The sequence below is a fragment of the Equus przewalskii genome, chromosome 27 (assembly GCF_037783145.1).
Source record: "Equus przewalskii isolate Varuska chromosome 27, EquPr2, whole genome shotgun sequence".
Lineage (NCBI taxonomy): Eukaryota > Metazoa > Chordata > Mammalia > Perissodactyla > Equidae > Equus > Equus przewalskii.
The window spans coordinates 35,838,407-35,853,064 of NC_091857.1; the positions used below are offsets into that span (position 1 = coordinate 35,838,407).

A 14,658-nucleotide genomic window follows, 5' to 3' on the forward strand; every position below is an offset into this window, starting at 1 on the left:
CTGTGGGTTGGGAGTGGATGGAGGAAGTGGCCAGAAGCTCCCAGTGAGGGCTGCAGGAACCAGGCTGGGGTACAAACCAGTGACGTGAACTGGGGTGGGGATGGGGACGAGCTTGCTGTGCTGAGCAACAGTCATGCCCAGTCTAAAGGGGGCGCTGTATGTAGCTCCAGACAGCCATTACCATCTAGGCTCTGCCCAGTGTGGCCAGAGCATTTCCAAGACACTCAGAGAGCCAAAATTTCATGTGAAATCTCTTGATTTTTAAATGTCATCAATGAATTCATATTTTCAAGTCTATATTAGAAAATTTATTTTTTTAGGTAGATAAATCACTGTAAATCGCATGACTCTGGCTTGATTTTTGTTTTCCAGATGTTTTGTCAAATTTGTTCAACACAAGGGCACATGCTGGATGCCTTCCAGGTGACCACAGACATGTCCTAATACTTGCTTAGCAACAAGTACAGACTTTCACAAGACATGGACTCAAGGCATTTCATACAGATTTTCACAATCTTCCCATGCAAGTTTGGTCTAGTGTGACGTGATTAGATGTCCATTATGAAGGAGATATTTTACAGTCACTTGCATCTCCGAGCTCTCCTCTGAGCTCCAGATTCCTGCTACCAGCTATCTGTTTTATACTGTCATTGGATGCTCAAAAAGCATCCCAAATTCAACAGGACCCATACAGGTCTTTTTGCTCCCGTCAACATCTTCCCGCCCGTGCCCTGCAAAAAAAGTCCCTACCCAGCATCTATCTTCCCAATCTTGGCAAATGGCACCAATGTTCATCTAATTGCTCACACCACATATTTCAGAGTTATCCTTGGTTCCTCCATATCCTTTACTGCAATTCACACTGTTTTAAAGCACAATATGGCCAAACAAAGATGTCTGTGGGAAACGTCCTCCATGGGCTGATGGTAGTTGACCTTTGCCTTAGGTCTTCAAAGATACTGGTGAGATGGGACATGGGCTCTTTGTGAACAACAAAAAAGTACTAATTTTATAGGCAAAGATGGGGAGGGGAGTTAAACTGTGGTGGAGGAGGGAGTGGGAAGAGACCCCATACGCCATACTCCATCCTCTTTCTCTCCCTACATTAGTCATCCTAAAATGGCAACATCAAATTCACCATCAGGGTCCCTGATATTTTTCCTATCTGGTTCCAAGACTCTGATTATTGTTTTTTTCACTTTTGGTTTAATCATTACAATATAAAAGGCCTAACATGCAAATATCAGGGTGTCTTTTACAGTTGCGAACATTCACTTACTTATCCAAATACTCTAGTCATTCATCTACTCAACAATTATGAGTGCAGGAATTACAGTGCTGGGTGCTCCTAAAAGGATGATGAAATATCAGGCTGTGACCTCCAAGACCAGACAGAGAATAGATATTTACAGAAGAAGTTGTTGAGTGCTCTAGTGGAGGGGCACTGAAGATGCCACGGGGGCTGAGGGCCAGCAGACTCTTGAGCAGCCCACTGCTTTGGAAGAGCACAGTGCACAGCACATTTCCTCTTGTGGCTTTCTTTTCACTTGGCTAACTCTGTTAGGAAGAAGGCCTGGCCTCAAAGGTGGTACATTTGGGTAGAAGTAAGGCCACAGCTTCTGGATTATCATGTGTCTCTTCATTCCCAGGTTAGCGGGAAACATTCTATTGGTTGAGTTTTGTCAACAAGAAAACTACATATGGCACGTATAAAAGTATATTAGTTGGTATTTATATATCCAACTAAGTAGTACACGGATATTTTGGTATATAGCCTGGAAATCATATCTCAAAGAGAAAATATGTTATCAATTTCAGACTGTCATCAGAAAAAAAATCATTAAGACAAGTTGGAAATTGTTCTTTTAAACATGATATCTGGGATTCTAGGTCTTGTTCTTACCTCATGAGCATTTCAGCTAAACTCTTTGCATCTGGGGAAAGAAAATTAATATTAGTACATGATAAAAACTCATTAACATTCACTTAGGCATTTATGAAAAATATTCTACAGAGTCAAATGACAAAAGCCATTTTTAAATGTGTGTAATTGTATACCCAGATGACTACTAATAACCTAGAGTTTTATGGATTCCTTATTTCTTCTACATGGGGTATATGTATATATATATATTTTTCATTACAAAAAGATAGCATAATACTCTGGGGCCATAAAAATCATAAAAATTCTCATACATCTATTAAAGATTTTATTACAACCTATTTGCCACTTTTCAAAAACCCACTTTTACTTTCTCGAGTCAGAAAATTAACATTTTGAAAGTAATTCATTTATGTAGCACAAATTCTACTCTTTTTGTTGTCAGAATTAAAAAGCTTATGATACCATAAATCCCTTTAAAAAGGCACTATTACAGAGCTGTGAATCCTGTATGCGGATCAAAGAATTGTAGAAATGGCATATCGCTGTATCTGGAAACTCAGATGTTTATTTTAAACTCAGAAATAAAACTTTATTTTTCTTCACTGAGGACATTGTTTACCAAGACTTGGTTACCACTCCTGACAAAATAAATCCTGCCTAAAAAGGGTGTACAGAAAAAATTCTGTATTTTTAGTGGCATTGCTTTGAAATTCTCATTTCCCTTAAAATATAATTTGTTCTTTTTACACATCTTGTCCTGGCAAAAATGAACATTTCCTTTCTTAGAACACAAAAGCCTTCTCTTTGCTTTTCTTTCATTGCTCTCTAAAACGTCTTGATGTTAAATGCAGTGTTCGATAAACAGAACTTTCTGGAAGTGGATTCAGGTGACTGTGTGTCTGGATCTATAGAGAAGAAATACGTATGTTGGCACATTTTCATCTTTTCAGGGGCTGACATTTAGATGTAATCTTTTTCCAGTTGGGGAGCAGCACGCTGTTATGGAGAGGTGTGGACGGTCCTAGCAATAACCACATGTGGGCTGGCACCCTCAGGAACCCAAGCTCAGTTCTTCAAGTCAGCCACACCAGTTCCCATTGGAAACCTCACAGCAGGACTCTGGGTTTTTGCACAGATGGGTTCAGTCTGGGAAATGAAACAGCTCCCTTCCACCCCAATCAGATGGCAAAGTAAAGGAAGAAAAACAGTATTTAATTTCCCAGCCCATGCCTTTATATTTATCTGCAAAGACAAAGTAAATACGATGAGCTTCTTCTCTTCCTGAATGAATTAGCACTTGCAAAGTAAATATATGTATATTAAATGCCAGGAGCTGGGGATTAATTAGCTCTATGTAACGACTAAGCAGCGACTAGTTCAATACTCTAAAAAAGAGGGGAAAATTCCAAGGAGTAAACATTTTACTTCCGCTCACTATTGGAAGGGAGCTCAGACTCAAATGGCTTCAGGATGGACCTAGTTTCCTCATTCTGCCCACCATCATCGTTCCTTTTCTATTCCTGAAGCCAATCACTGTGTTCTCTTCTGTGATTTTTCCATATCAGTGTGCTAAGGAATTGCAATGTCCAACAAGTGACAACAGAGGCTTCCTCAAATACTGACATGCTCCAACTGCAAATTTTCCCAGTCTACAATTAGCAGGCGTCTTCATTGAGGCTGAGCTGGTCCACAGGTGTAGGCGCCCAAAGCCATTTTGGTCCACGCTCCTCTAAGCTTAGATACAGACTGCCGTCTCTTCCTGTCCTAGCTACTGTTTCCTCCTTCTGATTTCATCTGGAATTGTGCGAAAAACTGTATTAATGGAAACACTTCTTCTGTGAGTTCACCTTTGAGACACGCTGGTGGAGTTTTAAGTACAGTGATGTGGTCTGGGTGGCACAGGTGGCATCGGGGATCATGAGTGACTGTCTTCTGGGGAGTGGGCATGGGGCCAGCTAGCAACACAGTTGAGTGCATATTAGGGATCTGCATTGTGCCAGTGACTTTAGGACTGCTAGCTTGTGTCCCCTTAACACCTATCCCTGCCTGGGAATTATTATGCCCTCATTCAGAAACCATGAAACAGGGACCCAGATATGCTCAGTCATTTGCTGCAGCTGAGCGGAAATTCATAACCAACATCTGTGGATTCAAACTCTTTTTTTCATCACTATGCTCAAGGCCCTTTGTATATAGAGTGGGACAAGTGTCATATCCTCAGGGACACACAGAGGAGCAGACACCTAGTGCCAGCTGACTGAGGAAGATGATCCCAGGAGGTCACTGTCTCAGGTGGGTCAGTCTGGAAAGATGGAAGACTGCCCGCACCTTAAAGGGACCATGGACTTGGGGAGCACAGACTTGGATGGGAAGAATGCTCCAAGGTACAGCAGTAGTGTGCATCGGAATTCCGAGCTCCTCGGGAAGCAAGGACTAGGTCCGTTTGACTGGACAGAGAAGTTGCCAGGGTCATTGTGAACTGGGGATGGTCAAGACATTAAGGAGCCAAGGGGATGTGACTCTGTGCTACTGGTCATAATCGGGAAGCTTTTACCTGGGCCAAGGGAAGGAGTGGAAGAAGGAGGGCAGAGGTGGTGGAGGTGGGTGCCGGTGCTATTGACTAGCATTAATCAGGCAATCCAGGGTGCTCAGGATGGGGGCTGGGGCGGAGACTTGTTAGCAAAGGTGAGAGGTTGTGAGGGTTGGATGAGAGGGCTGCAGTGAGAGCAGGGGCCGAGGAGGGGATGCCATTACAGTAGGTAAAAGGCATCTGTAGGAATCGAGGACCTACTGGGTATGGAGGCGATGGGCACAGAGACCTAGGGAGTCCAGGGAAATGGCGAGATTTGGGATACACAAGGCTGGGTGTATGGTAACACAAGTGACAGGAATAGGAGTCTCGAAGGACATGGGAGCAGAAATCGGGTGAAGGCTGAGGTGTCTGGCTTCAAACATTGGCAAACTTGAACATATTAAAGTAGGTGGGGGACATGAGCTGAAGCTGGTCAAGGCAGATCTGGAATTGAGTCTGGGAGAGACGCGAGGGCTGCAGTGGAGCTCAGGGTCTTATTCATGTCCATATATGGAGAGTGGAAAGAGATGATGGAATCTCTGACACACGTCTGTTTAGGCGTGAGAAGAGAATCTGGGACAAGTTAAGATAATTTTTTCAAGTCATGGAATCATAGGGTCTTCAGAGCATTGAAGACGTTTCAAGTCAGCCTCCCAATAACGTTTGAATCGCATCCACAATGTCTTGGGCAGACGTCAAAATGAGCTGGGGCCACTGGACTCTGCAGGGAGGGGTCATGCTGCTGCTGCACACACAGTGCCCTACTCTCGCTCCCAGAACTGACCTGTCTATCAAGTCTGTTGACCTCTCCCACCTCAACGTGTCCCCAGGGGACATTTGCTTTTTTCTCTCTCCTCGGTTCAAATCTCATTTACTAGTCAACAGTATCCTCCTGGTCTCCCCAACTCTAATCTCTCAGCCCTCTAAGTGACATCCATGCTGCAGGAAGGGTGATGGATCTGACACACATCCCTCACTGTGTCACACCTGTGCCTTGAAACTCTCAAAGGGACCTCCCTGCCTGTAGGACTCCTCGGCATAGAGCGCGAGCCTTCACATGCTGGTCCCAAGCTGTCTTTCCAGCTCTGTTGTCTCTCACTTCTGATCTTCTGCCTTCATCTTGAGTTTCTGGCTCTTGCATTCTCTGCAGAGACCCCATGACTTTGCTCCTTCAAGTCCCTCTGTTGTCCCACCACCCATGCAGGTGCCACTTGCTCTGTGCATCTTCCCAAGCCTGGCTTTGGTTCTCTGGGCTTCGTGGACCTTGGCACATATGTCCAGTACCGCCTATCCCAATCTGCACTGTGACTTCCTGTTTTTATGTTGTCTCTCTATTGGGCCTTTCATCTTTATCTCCAGGCACAGCCCAGTCCCTGGTAGAAGGTGGAGCCACACTAAGTTTTCTCAGGGATATATTTAATTGTGAGAGACATCTTTCTAGTCTTGCATTGAAATCCCATGATGTAATTTCTACCTGGATACAACAATGACACCTTCTGGAATCATTTACCAGCCTTTCAAATATTTCCACGTAGCCACCAGTTCACTGCTTGCCTTCAGCTTTCTCTTTTCCAGGTTAAATTCTTTAATTTTCTCAATCACTCTCCATATGGCATAACTTCTAGGTAATTCTCTGCTTGGGACTCTCCTCTATGAAAGACCTGTAATTTCTTATTATCCTTTATTAAATGAGGCTGAGTGCAGAAACTGGTAATTTTTTGATATTCTTCTTGCACACCAGTGAGAACACAATGATCATTATATGTGTTGCAAATGAATTTTCACAATCTATCTAGGAGACTTTACAATTATCCTTATTAAATTTTATCTCCTTGGCTCCAGCCTTTCAAAATCTCTTAAAATTCGGATTCTTCCCTCTAACACATTAACTTTCCCACCTGGATTTGTGCCACCTCAAAAACCGGCTCAGCCTGTCCAGATTTCAGCTACAGCCTGGTACTCCCTTATCAATCAACCATGTCAAAATGCAAATGGAATTTGTCAGGCCTCTGCACAAACCATCCTTGCTACAACCTAACCTAATTTATTCCAATCTATAATTTCTATAATTTATTGCTTTTGATGATGGGTATGGAATATAACTATTTTCTAACAACTCCAATTTGATGGTTCAAAGATTATCCACAAAGGTCTTGGGATTATGTTTGAAAAAAATTTTGTTCAGAATCCTAATATGTTACCCTTTGGGGTCTAGAGACCAGAACCCCATGGCACTTAATCTCTCCAGTGGGAGAAATAGCTTCCCCTTCGGTGGATTAGCATAGCATTTATTGGTGTCCATAGTGTGCTGCTTATCATTTGGACTTTGTACAATGGCTTGTTGTAAACGTGGTCTGCTTCCCCTACTAGCAAGGGCTTGGGGATATTATTTTATGCAACATCTCCTCCTTCCCCCACCCCGCCCCATGACTAGAACACAGTAGGTTTTGAAAGAATAAATCAATTTAAATAATCAGGGGATCTGATTATTTTCTCAAGCAAGCCGAGTCTTTCCCTTCTTTCCCTCCTTCCTTCCTCCTTTCTCGCCTTCCTTTCTTCCTTCCCTCCCTCCCTTCCTTTTTTATGATTCTTGTTCCACATTTTCTGGTTTGAATAGCACTTCTCCTGGTGCACATCAAAGCAGAGCAGATGTTGAGTCCTTCTTTCTTTTACCTGCCATCTGTGAATATGAGAACATCATCTCAAGCTTCGTTCTTCTTGCCCAATGCAGCTAAACAGTCTTTTGTGTTGCCTGTCACATTTTCCCACAAATTTCAGCTCAGTTCGAGATTTAGACCTGTGACATCTCTTCTAAAGCCCCTTGCTACTCCTACACACCCATCCTCGGCTCTGTGCTCCCTGCTTAATCTTTCGATTTGGGAAATGATGGAGAAATATCACCAGGATAGTCTGGTGATAGTGAAACATGGAAGGAAGGAGTTGTAAAAAAATACATTTTCTAACACTCTGAATGTGCAAAGAGAGCTAGAAAATAAGAACTGAAAGGAGAATTTGATGATCAGAAGGTAACTGGCCATCTCCCTTCAGGAGAGCAGTTTCATTTGAGTGGTGGGGGTAGAAGCAAGACTGAGGATTTGGGAGCTGGTGAGCGGCAATGTCGCTGAGTACAGAATATCCTTTGAAGAATTCAGTGAGGAAAAGACTTAGAGAGAAGGGCAGTAGGTTGAAGATATGCAAACTAGAAGGAATACTTTTTTTCAAACATAGGAGAAGCCTGAGGGGTAGTGAATATATAGAGGTAAAAAATGAATAAACCAAATATTTTCGATGAGCAAAAATAAAATTATAAAGTGGCTATTGATCCCATATATTTTCTGGCCCCACGTTTCACTGATAAACCTTTTAAAGCTAACCTAATATCGAGGGGATGACCTATTTCCTTCTTGAATATTCCTAAGTCTGAAGAAGTTTCATGGAAAGAGAACTGCGGTAGGCAACAGTGACCCAGGCTCTCCTTCTAGTTCTGCCCTAACTGATATGGTATTTTGGACAGGTTGCCTTTAGTTTCCGTGTCACTAAAATCCTTTCAAGTTTATGCTCAACTGATCTGCACAGCTATTGAGAGACTAAAATAAGATAGTGTACAGTAAAGGGTTATAGGAGAGGAAACAGTGAAAAATGGCAAGGGTTAGTACTCTGTTGCTTATTGCACGGTTCAGTTAGTTCTTGGGGAGAGGCACCCCCAGCTGGAGTAGGAGTATCCCGGTGTGGTCTCCCCCACTTCCCACGTTCTTTCTGTGGACCGTTGCTTCCATCTTGGGTCTGCACGTGGCACGAAGGTTCTTATCAAGGAGGCAGTGCAGGCCACATTGTGTCAGGGGAGAGCGCACAGCGAGTCTGAAGGACTGCAGCTGTGCCAGCCTTGAGAGCCTGAGTTGCCTCATTTTTACATGCCCCAACGTTTCTTTAAAAGAGAAAGCTGATTCATAGCCACGTGACTACATTTTCATTTCTGAGGTTCTAGTTAAGCAAAATAGAATATGCTTAGGTTAATATCTCTACTGGGCAGTCCTTGCACACACCCACAGAAACAGAAAGCTGATTTGGGGGCAGCAGACCTCACCCCGTTTTGCCATCTATCAAAAGCTCTTGTTTGCAAGCTCCCTCGCAGCAATCTCTGCCTTTCTGTGGAATGGAACTGGGTCTTATAAACTCGCTATTTTGATAAGGGCTATAAACCTGCATTTACGTTTTTACAAGATGACAAATAGGACTTCCAATCATCAGCGTGCTCAAATGAAAGCTGATTCAAAACCCAAGGCAAAATAAATATCCAGAAAAGAAAACCGTATATACTTGCAATCCGAGAAAACTGCAAGTACAAACAGACAAAATAGAACACCCAGACAGGGCACAGCCTGGTACCAGGGCTGACCTCAGCTCGCTCCCTCCTGACGGTCCACTCTCTGTCCCGTGCTCCATTGGCTGCCCTTGGCTCAGCCCTGCTCCCTACTCTCAGATACAGAAACCTTGTTTACTTAGGTTTGCTGTAACAAGTTTGGAGTTTAGAAAGGATAATTTTATTAAGAAATACTGGCCGAAAAAAAAAAAGGAAAGAAAGGAGGGAAGGAGGGGAGGGAGGGAGCAAGAAAGGAAGGAAGTACAAAGCATAGAACTAGTTTCAGAGTACATGCTTCTAATTCCATCTAAACCGCAACCGCAATTTGGCATTTGTTAGCCTGGCAATTAAGCCCCCAAGGTGCACACTCCCAATTCCTTCACTAACGAATATCGTGGACTTCTGGAGCACAGGAGCCCTACTCGTCAGTGTCATGCCATCTTTGCCTAGTTTAAGTTGACCTCAAGTCTAAGTGTATTAGACTCTTAGATACAATTCTCTTCCCTTATATTATTAAAGTTTAAGCTAATTTTTGGTCTTACATATGAGGAAGGGTTTCTAGCTCATTTGCAGAGCAGATAAATGGCATATCAGAACTCAGAAAATAATGATGACCCCTCATGACCCACCCCTTAAACTGTGCCTGTGTAGAACCACGAGACCTCCTGGAACGGATCAGTTTTATAATATTAGTCCATTTCAGAGCATGTTTAAAATAATAAATATGTTTCTGTTCAAGGGAAGAAGTGCAACTGGCCACAGAAGCGTGGCCCAATTTTATATCATCCATTGATTTTTATCTTTAGTTTATTTGAAGTCTTGGAAGTAGCTTTTTGGCTTGGCACTGCCAGTTGACCCATACTGGCTGGTGCCAACATAAGTTTGCACCCTCTTGGGTAAACTCATGCTAAAGGAGAAAGCTTTTAGGGATCCTGGAGTTGATCACTTGACATGAGAATCAAATTTTTATAAGGTTGAGGCTGCTGGGATCGTGGGCCCAGCCAGTGACTCATTCTATAACCTTGCACTTCAAAGGATCTAAAAGAGGGGAAAAATCAGGGCATCTTTAAAAGCAAAACATGGCTTCTGAACTCCTGGATAAGGTTATAGATTTTTAAAAAAATGTAGCACTTGCAGACAATTTAGACTTTAGGAGGTCGCTATGCTCTAAAATTAGTAAAGTGCTCAGGAAGCAAGAATATAGGTTGGCTAAATTGCTTGAGTCCCATTTTCCTTTTTTTTTTTTTTTAATTTTTACATAAAAGACCGTTATGTTGTATTCACCTAACTAGGTTGCTTGTCTATATGGTAAAACATCCCGTGCTTATAAACATTTACTAGTTTCTAGCAACCAAACAATGGAATCAAACAAGGTCAACTATGAGGTTGACCTTACATAGTAACTCTCACAGTGTCCACTAGGAACCCACATGATGTTTTTCTATAATTTAAATTTTCTAATTTCCATTTTTGATTCTGATTGGTGGCTGCTCAGGCAACACTGACATATTATTAGAAATGTCCTTATTTTGGACAATAAAATTATTGTAGGAAGCAACTCTTTCTGTTGAAACTGTAAATATATTTGAACTCATTCTAACCCAGGCACAGAATCTGTGCCCTATGTGGGTCAAGTTGTAATTGGGCGATTCTACTAATGAACTCTGTTTAATAGACAGGCATCCACTGCCTTACACACTCTGACTGTCATTTCCCTCCAGGAGTAAGCTGGGAATATGTCGTTAATGAATGGGGACCCTGCAGGGCTGAGAGACAAAGGTTTTTCTGGGGCAAGGCCTGGCCTTTCATTAATTGCCTCTTAACAACCCTAGTCACTTACTCTGTCCTTTTATGGGTCACTTCTCATGGTTACAGAAAGATGAGTCTGTCCCCTGTAAGCCTTTCCTCACTGCCACTGAGTGTGAGCATCTATAATTCTGAGATACGGTCTTAGTAATCTGTTTTATCTCCAGGACCTAGCCAACCTCTTGTGATCAAATAAAAATGGTTAATATGAAAATTTTACTGCTGCGTTTAAAAATGGTACACCTGGCACACGGTAGATAATCAACAATGGTTTGTTGAATTGAATGTATTTCAGTGTGTCCATGTTAAAACTCGCCATTAGGAAGCAGATAGAATTGGGTACCCAATGCTTTGCATTCCTGCAAATCCCTCTTGTCAGATTCTTGATTTGGAAACCTTTATTAAGCATCTACAAAATGCAACACTGCAGACACCTTCATACCACAGCAAGCTACTTCTCCGGAATTCTCTGCTCCTCAGTGTCTCCCATAAATACATCCTCTTTGCCATGCCACTTATTTTCTTCCTACTGAAACCTTTGTGTTGGCTCTATCTTTTCTCTAGCACAAAGAAAAAAAATTGTTTCCAGTGAATGGAAGACCGTGCTCTTTGACGTGATGTACTGCTTTCTTTACCAAGACCAACTACAAAATGTTGGTCCTAGAAGTAGAGATGCCAACAATAAAAATGCCAGTCCCGGGATATTTTCTGGACACAGCCCTTGGAAGGCAATAGCTAAATTACAAGGGACGATTAAGAATGAAAATAAAGGATGCACGAGCCTCCCAACAGTCTAACCAAATGTATCGGCAAGAGTCAGCTACATCTTTAGCATCTTTTCCTTGTTCTTGGCAAGGAAGAGGAAGATTGGAGTGCTTAAGTTGTAGGTAGAATAGGAAAATAATAGCTGGGAAGGAAAGAGAAAGAAATAGGGGCCAGGGGGAAAAAGAAAAGGTGAATTTGGCAGAGAGTGGTAGAATTGCCTTCACACTTAATGCTTTGCTGCCAAACCCTGAGATCAAATAGAAATGACGAATAGGGGCTTGCCCCTTGGCTGGGTGGTTAAAGCTCTGCCCACTCTGCTTTGGTGGCCCAGGGTTCACAGGTTTGGATCCCAGGTGTGGACCTACTCCAGTCATCAGCCATGCTGTGGCGGCATCCCACATACAAAGTAGAGGAAGATTGGTGCAGATGCTAGCTCAGGGCTAATCTTCCTCAAGCAAAAAAAGAGGAGAATGGGTAATAGATGTCAGTTCAGGGCCAATCTTCCTCACCCAAAAAAAAAAAGATGAGTAAGAAAATTTTACCGTTGGTTTAAACAAATGTTATATGAACAATTCATAGCCTTCTAAACACAACTAGTTAGATTTGGCTGCCTAAATGCACCAGGACACACCCCCTTGGTACCTCAATAACAATGTCCCTGAAGTCCAGACTATGGGATTCTGTTTTCTGTGAAGGAGGGCTATAAAAACATCCTTTTAGTATTTTAATGATGAGCACTTGTGAATGGAATCCAACACGGCTCACCTTAAATCGAATTTCTCAACATATTAGGCAATATTATATCTGTGCAGTGCTGTTTTGCGTAGCCCTCACATGGCCTCCCCTCTTCTCCCCAGTTGGGATTAATTGCTCCCTCTTTTGTGCTTATGTAGGATTGGTTTGAAGTCCCGTTTGAGCATTCATGACATTTTTTGTTCTTTTCCTGGAAGACGCTTCTGTGTCTCCCTCCTACGCTAAACCTAGAGTTCAGAAGGCTCTTTCTTTTCATCTTTGCACATCAAGCATCTAGCACGGCGCTCAGGATATAGACTTCACTCAAGTAAGTAGAGTTAAAAGATACGTGGTTAACGTGATTTAGAAAGGACACTTCAATGAGACTGATGGTTCCTCTGAATTACTGGGCTGCAGAAGATTTAAACAGAAGGACTGTTAAAGTATAGAGATGAAGTGCAATGCACTTCAGATATTTTAATTAGTTGGCAAAGTGAAAGCAAATTAGTAGCAAAATGTGTTAAAGTCCTATAAAGAAGAGTACTTTGAACGAGTGAAGATGTGAAAATATCACCATGTTTTGCTGCTTTAACTGGATCACGGCCAAATAAAGTATTTAGCAGAGAGGTCAATGTTTCCCACATACACCAGCGAGGTTTGGGGATATCACAGATATGTTTTAGGTGGAGTGCTTGCAGACTTGCTCCTCAAATGTAACTCTGAAGAATACACAGGATGCTGCTAACATTATTCCGCACTGCACTGATATTAAAACGTGAACATCTTGCAGACGCATTTTACCAAAAAAGTGGCTTGGTAAATACCCTGACAGGTAAAGAGGAAGGACTCGGAAACACTTGTCCTGTCCAGCTTTTCTGTTTGAAAGAACTTGTTGTCCTTCCACTGCAGAGCCAGGGCAAGGAAGGGCTGTCGGCCAGAAGCTGGAAACAGCCTCGTCGCCAGACTCCACAGAGCTGGACAGTATAACAATGGTGCCCCCAACAACGGCTCTCATCTGGCCGAGGGGCTCACCTTCCACTGTCGTTTTCTTAGTTAGACTGAAACTCTTACACTGGGCTTCGCCTCAAAATTTTAATTCGGGAAAGTGTGTGTTTTCTGCTTTCCAATGCCTTACCAGAACCATAAGCCCTCAATTTCCGCTTCCCGGTAAGAAAATAGTTCACATTTCCAGAGCAAATCTCCTAGGTCTTTTCAAAGGAAGCCGTACTTGGTGGTACTGCTTGAATGGCTAAAAATTAAAGAGAGTGGGCTTGAAAAATCCATGAGAAAATCCACCTACTGCCAGCTAGGATTTAGGAGACCTGTGAGGGGCTGACTTTCACTCCATTTCCGATTGACTGAGTAGTAACATCTGTAGGACTTTTCCTCTAGGCTTTGCGGTCTTGCAGAAGGCACGTCACAGAATCAGGCAGTTGGGGCTCCTGGCTCAGAGAGTAAAGGCTATTCCACTGGGGGCTAATTCTCTCCTGCCTGGCTGTCGAGTGACACCTGGCACGCGCAGTGGATGGCCGGAGCCTTGACTCACCTCTCAGCCTCTTCAGCCTCTGCTCCCGCCTCCTCCTTCGCACCACCAGCAGGAGAACAAAAAGCAGCAAGACCCCCACCAAGATACAGGAGATGGTCACCAGCATCTTGAGCCCCTCGTTGGTCGCCAGTCCTTCTTCGCTTTGGACAACTGACTTAATGAGTGGAGGGATTGTACCTGAAAGCAGGGCCATGATGTTAGATGGCTATTAATGAAGACAGCATGGCGGAGTTTTTAGGGATGACGGGTTATAAGAATCGGGCCGTGTGATCCAAGGGTGTCCAAGGTGATGAGAAATGAGAGGAACTCTTTATCTAGGTCCTTGCTGATTTATTTACTTGCTCGCTCCCCTCCTTTCTGCCCAACTCAACTTACTCTGTAGCACATCAAATCAGCATCGGCACAAAGGGTGGAGTGCATCTCTTTGAAAGGGACTTCATTTTGCAACCTACTGCTGGGTGCAGGCACTTGAAAGCATAATGTCCAGGCTAGGTGCTTAAAAAAGCCACATGCATTTACCTGGAATTCAGTGTCACCCATAGCACAACTGAGACAGGCTGTTTGAAAAATTGCACATCAAAGAACGAACAACAGGTTTGGCCAGCGGACAGAAGAGAGTCTGCAGGGAGACTGTACCAGACACACTGGCTTAAAGAAGCTTAAAATCCCTTTTTGTTTGGTTATTCACTTGCTTTTTATCACAGGTGTAAGACTACATCTCCTTTAAAAACTGTCATTGTAGGGTTTAAGAGCTACAGACAACTTTTCAAAGGGGAACCATCCAGGTCTCTAAAGAAACCTATTTATTGACCAGGCATTGTTAAACAGTGCTGTGAAATTCAGATTATTTAGAATTATAAGGAAATAACTAGAAGGCTGAACTCTGAACTATTTTAAGCTGCCTTCTACACAGAGGCTGAATGCAATGGGCGCAGAGATTCAAACACAGACATCCACTTTTTATGGAGCATGCATTTTGGCACCCTCCATTA

General features: G+C 43.0%; 1 protein-coding gene across 5 annotated transcripts in view; it reads right to left on the reverse strand.

The window, feature by feature from the left end:
* The window catches only part of DSCAM (DS cell adhesion molecule), a 695,956-nt gene that overhangs the window by 34,774 nt on the left and 646,524 nt on the right, over positions 1-14,658 (reverse strand). For all 5 annotated transcript variants that reach the window (XR_011534071.1, XM_008538164.2, XM_070598081.1 and 2 more), the window contains 2 exons: positions 13,667-13,843; positions 1,904-1,934 (listed from right to left, as the gene is read on the reverse strand). Coding sequence is in view for 4 of the 5 variants with exons in the window: in XM_008538164.2 (XP_008536386.1) it covers positions 1,904-1,934; positions 13,667-13,843 (208 nt within the window). In the remaining variant the exon portion in view is untranslated. The remainder of the gene's footprint in view (positions 1-1,903; positions 1,935-13,666; positions 13,844-14,658) is intronic.